We start from the raw sequence: 5428 nt of genomic DNA on the forward strand, positions 1-5428 counted from the left end.
GGGAGGATGGATGGGTGGGAGGGTGGGTGAGTGGATGGGAGGTTGAATGGATGGGAGGATGGATAGATGGATGGGTGGATGGAGGATGGATGGGTGGATGGAGGATGGATGGGTGGATGGGAGGATGGATGGGTGAGTGGGTGTGAAGATGGATGGGAGGATGGGTGGGTTGGAAGATGGATGGGTGGGTGGAGGATGGATGGATGGGAGGATGGATGGGTGGGAGGATGGGTGGGTGGGTGGAGGATGGATGGGAGGATGGGTGGGTGGGTGGAGGATGGATGGGTGGATGGGAGGATGGATGGGTGAGTGGGTGAGAAGATGAGTGGGTGAGAAGATGGGTGGAAGAATGGATGGGTGGGAGGATGGGTGGGAGGATGAGTGGGTAGGCAGATGATAAGAGGACAGGTGGGTGGAGGGGTGGGGAGAAGGGCTGATGAGTAGGTACTCGTCTCCAACTCAGGTACTCATCCTGAGCCTGTGGCTCCTGGAACATGCTGTGGATTTCTGTCCCCGCTGCCTAAGGACGTTGGTTCCAAGTTGTCCTTTCTGTGTCCCCTGAAGTTTTACTATTCTGCCGATCATTGGCCACAGGTCCAAGCAGGGAGATGTTAACATCAAGTCATCTGTTCCTTAGGACTTCAAGCTGCTCCCAGGCGCATGCCTTCCCCACCCCTACCTGTTACCGCAGGCTGTCCACAGGGGAGGCAGGCTGTCCACAGGGGAGGCAGGAACAACTCCTTCGACTTCAGCTCTCCGGGACAGCGGCATCCACAGGCAGGACAGGCCTCCCCTCAGCCCAGCGCCCCGTTCAGCTGTTGTATCAAAGTGTTTTGCCAGCTGCTGCCCTGTGCTGTCACTGTGAGCTTCTGTCCCACACCCCATCCTTTTACCTCAGTGACGGGGAGGGGAGCCAGCGTGGTACACACTGGCATGCTCAGCTCTGATATAGCCCACTGAATACAAGGCGAAATGGCGCACGGCACTTTTGATGGGCACACACAAGCATACACCGCAACACAGTCTACTGACCACCTTCTCTGCCACGGTTTGGGATGAGTGAGCCCAGGCCTTACTCACGGGTTCCACCCTAGATCAGCAGGGTTGATGTAGAGTATGCCGGCCCTAGAGACGGTGGCTGGGGTGGCCGTCCTCAGGTGACTGATCTCAAACACCAGCCTCATGGTGCGATTCAAAGGAATTCGCTCATTGCTGGCCAGGGTGAGGACCTAGGGAGGACGAAGCAAGCTCATTGGTCAGTGCCAGTCCCCAAAGGAGGAGCCACTGAGGGTGGCGCACGTGGCCACAATGAACCTGTAGGTCCTGGCTCTCCTTGCCTCCAGCTCCCTGTGTGCCTAGCCAACACAGGCATCCATCCGGAACAACAACCCTCTCCTCTATGGATCCTTCTGTGACTCCTTCTATCCAACTGAGAAGCCCTGTTTCCGAGACAGGGTCTTGCTATGCAGCCCAAGCAGGCCTTGAACTCGCGATCCTCCTGCCTCGCCCTCCCCAGTGCTGGGAAAAAACCATCTTCTTAAGCGGCTTCTAGGATACTCTGGAGGCCATTTCTGCCTCGCCAAGCGTTGTTGCTGTGCTGCACCATGGTTGAGTTGGAGAAGGACTTCTGGCCCACGCAGAGGCAGAACCACGGGCAGGTTCAGGAGTGCATGGACCTGTGTCCTCCGCGGGGATCGTCTACTGTGACCGGTGATGTCTGTGGTCCATGACTCTCTGTGTGTGACTCTTGACACACACTCCCGCCACCTTGCCCCACCCCTCCCCCCAGCGGTGTGTGTGTGCTTCCCTGGGCTGGAAGCTCTCTCTTACTGTCATGGTGACGGGGGCTCGGCTGTGAATCCAGGAGTCACATACCTTGTTGTCATCCATGACCGTGTTGAGAGACTCAATCCACATGGGGTCTATGTCCCCGTCGAGGACAATCCACTTGGGACCGTCGTGCGTGATGTTGGCCAAGTCCCGCATGATGGTTGAGAACAGGCCTGGAGAGAGGGAGGCTGGTGACGCTCACGGCCCTATCAGAGGGGGCTACATACCATGCCAGGCACTCTGGGGCCTTCACTCCGTCATGCTCAGGTGGACCTGATCTTAGGCCTGCTCTGTTTCTCCCAGAGGTGGCAGGCCCTGCCTTTAAAGGGACAGCAGTGGCCTTCTTGCTCTTCTTCACAGTACCCGCCCTATCCCCTGCTCTTGCCTTCTTCTAACCCCTCAGCCCGGCCCTGTTTCCACCACTGACCACCCTTTTGGAGGCTCCTGCCTGCCTCTGCTCTTTAAGGTCCAGTAGCCTTCTGTGGAGGGTCACATTGCCATCCTCGACACTCTGGCTCACTCAGTCAGTCACTCACATGCTCACACGCACGCTCTCTCTGTGTGTCCAGCAAAGAAAGGGGTAGGGGGATAGCTTGGGGACAAAGCCAGGGATAATCAAAGCCCCGTCACTCTCACAGAGCTTGTCTCCCCGTGAGGGCGAGACAAGCTGCCCGTGTAGAAATGCGTGCACAGGAGGTGGGTAGGAAAACCACAAAGAAAAAGAAAGAGGGGTCTGGGTGCCACCTCCCTCGGGGAGCAGGGCCCGCTCTTGGCCTCCAGTCAGGAAGTCCTCACATGGCTGACACCCCAGCCCTGCTTTCCCTGGCCTGTTCTCAGTTTTCTCATGAGGCCAACCCAATAGGACCTCAACCAGAAGCCTCTGTCCCAGAACCCGTGGGTCAGGGGCCCGCCCTTCGCTCCCTGAGGTGCTCTGCAGGAGGCCGCCACTGCAGCAGGACTCAACCTCTGGGTCCCCTCTTGAGGTGAGGGGCCTCTACTTGGACTGCTGGGTCAGCCTCGGGTCCCTCTTCCTTCCTGTCTGGTGGGGCAGGTGCACGGGCTCCATCAGCCCTTCTGCAGTGACCAGGATCTGGTCAGAACCTGCACAGGTTGTGTCTCAGGGAGCCTGCTCAAGGGACACGGTGGTGGGGGTGGGGGTGTCTCAGAAAGCCCCACTGCAGGGGATGCTCCACACCCGACCCGACCTACCGTCCTTCCACTCCCTGGTCGCCGGATTGATGATGCCAAACAGCTCATCACAGGTGACAGCCTTCGGGTCCAGGTCCACTGCCACGGGCTTCCTCTTCATGTTCTGGTAGGTCTTGTTGAGGGACTTGAGGACCTACGGGTGGGCAGCATCCACCGACTCAACGTCCACAGCCCCTGTACGGGGGCGCCTGACACGGTCTGCACGGGCAGCCAACTGTGCAGCCCCGGATGTTTCTCACTCAGAGAGATTGGTTTTAAGGACCCCTGAGGATATTTTGTGTGTGCATCATGTGCGCACATATTTCTTTTCTTTTTAAAATGCCACGCACAAACAGTTTTTGCCTTTTAAACAATAACTTGCTGTCAGGGCTCCCTGTGACTTGCCATTTTCTTAGACATCACCATGCAGCCCAGCTGACCTAGAACTTTCTATGTGGGTCATGCTGGCCTTGAAATCACAGAGATCCACATGCTTCTGCCTCCTGAGTGCTGGAATAAAAGGTTGTGCCACCATACCTAGCTTCTCCAGCCCTTAGCCCCTGTGTCTTTGGGAATGGGTTTTGTAAGAGGGTAAGGATCCTGTCCTGAGGGCGTTCAGCCAGACACTTGGCTGGCTGACTATCACTAGCACTGGTGGTGTTGGCTGCTACCCTCCAGGGTTCACATGGCTCCAGGCAATGCTGGGGGACAGGAGTGTGTGAGTGGTAGGCCTCAGGGAAGCAGGTGATGGTGGGAAGGGCTGGGGGGGGAGGAGTCGGGGAAGAAGGAGGTACTGGCTACGTGCCTGTGACTTGCCGCTGCCCGCATTCCCAATGACGAACACCGAGTGTCGGACTTGAAGCAGCTCTTCCAGCTGCACGACTTTCAGCACAAAGCTGTCTTCTGCCTGCAACTTGAGTTCAATGATGCTCTGCTTGATGATCTGGCGGGGGTAAGAGGGCACGGGAAGATGGCCTTTCCTGTGGCTGAGCTCCCAAACTGTGTTCCTGATTTCACCCGCAACTCACACTGCCCCCCCCCCCGGAGCCCTGACTCCAGACCCTCTGTGACCTCTGAAACCTGGGGCTGGCTGGGGAGCAGGAAGCGGCTGGGGCCCCAGGATTCTTGCAGCAAAGAGCACTGTTTCTCAGGATGAAAATGGAGGTGTATGTCTGCGAGGGGAGAGAATTACCTTCTCAAAATTCAGGTCTCGCTTCCGGGGCACGTCCAGAGCTGGGAAGAGGTCGCCGATCAGCCCCATGAACACAGGCAGGTCATCGGTCACGATCTTGGGGATGTTGAAGTCTCGGAGCGCCCTCATGAGCACCTGGTCCTCTGCCCGGGTGGGGTCCCCCCTCTTCAAGGAGCCAGCTACAACCAGCACAGACTTGATGGCCCGAAGGCCCCAGTCATAATGGTCCTGCAGGGAATGGGAACTCGGATGTGAACTTGCCCTCCAACAGTAATCGTCTGGCACTGTCAGGCTCAGAGTCTATCTGGGGGCTAGGGAGGGCAGAGACATAAGCATGGATCCCCTGAGGCTGGGCCAAGAGCCCTAGGGGCTGGAAGAACACACACCTGCTTTGAGAGCAGCTCTTTGCACAAGGTATAGAGGGTGATGAACTTCCGGGCCAGGAGGCGAGCTTCCAGGAAACCCTCGGCCACCAGCATGATCTCACAGATCAACTCAAAGTCGGGGACCACCATGGCGCAGGGCCTGAGAGATGAGCGAGCAGCTGTCTCTCCCACTTTCACCTCCCTGGCTCGGCCACCTGCCCCTCTTCACCTGGGGCATGTGTCCCCACTAGTCAACCTTCAGGGCACACGAAGCCGAGTTCCAGCCTCCCCCCATTGGTCTGCTCACCCAGCTCAGGAGGCTTCAGGCCTCAGGCCTGCTCTGATTCCCCTGAGACTCCTCAGGCAGAACAGCAAGTGTCTTAGCTATGGACTGCCCTGACTTGGGGAGCCCCAGGGCTTTTGAAGGACCTGCCTGCGGTCCTGGAACCCCTATTCCATCTTAGGAGCTAGCTCCTCCACCTCCCCCACTAACTCTTCAGCCCGGGACACTGCTGGGCTCCTCCTGTCACCTGAATAGGGCCTTCAAGTTCTCCGGCAGCTCCGTGCGTCCGGCGTAGCCAGGATTCATGGTGATAAAGATCCCCACGGTGGGAATGAGGCTTATCATTTCTCCCAGGAAGTTAAACTTCTTTTTCTTGGCACGAATTGCATCTTGAACACACTTTACCTAGAGAGTTGGTACACACACACACACATTACAATGTAACCATTTGTGTGTGCAAATACATGCGCATGTGTGTGGGTATAAACATACATAAAATCCGGAGAGCAACGGTGTCTTCCTCTATTGTTCTATACTAAACTTTTTTTTTTTTTTTTTTTTTTTTTTTTT

The 5428-nt window shown here is 56.9% G+C and overlaps 1 protein-coding gene across 4 annotated transcripts in view; it reads right to left on the reverse strand.

Annotated features, from left to right (window-relative positions):
• Dnah17 (dynein axonemal heavy chain 17) overlaps nucleotides 1-5428 on the reverse strand; it is a 125251-nt gene that overhangs the window by 68555 nt on the left and 51268 nt on the right. For all 4 annotated transcript variants that reach the window (XM_031354916.1, XM_031354913.1, XM_031354915.1 and 1 more), the window contains 7 exons: nucleotides 5106-5263; nucleotides 4597-4735; nucleotides 4211-4438; nucleotides 3824-3961; nucleotides 3040-3172; nucleotides 1876-2003; nucleotides 1081-1229 (listed from right to left, as the gene is read on the reverse strand). In XM_031354916.1, coding sequence (XP_031210776.1) covers nucleotides 1081-1229; nucleotides 1876-2003; nucleotides 3040-3172; nucleotides 3824-3961; nucleotides 4211-4438; nucleotides 4597-4735; nucleotides 5106-5263 — 1073 coding nt within the window. The remainder of the gene's footprint in view (nucleotides 1-1080; nucleotides 1230-1875; nucleotides 2004-3039; nucleotides 3173-3823; nucleotides 3962-4210; nucleotides 4439-4596; nucleotides 4736-5105; nucleotides 5264-5428) is intronic.

This window comes from Mastomys coucha, unplaced genomic scaffold, assembly GCF_008632895.1.
Source record: "Mastomys coucha isolate ucsf_1 unplaced genomic scaffold, UCSF_Mcou_1 pScaffold5, whole genome shotgun sequence".
NCBI classification, from domain to species: domain Eukaryota; kingdom Metazoa; phylum Chordata; class Mammalia; order Rodentia; family Muridae; genus Mastomys; species Mastomys coucha.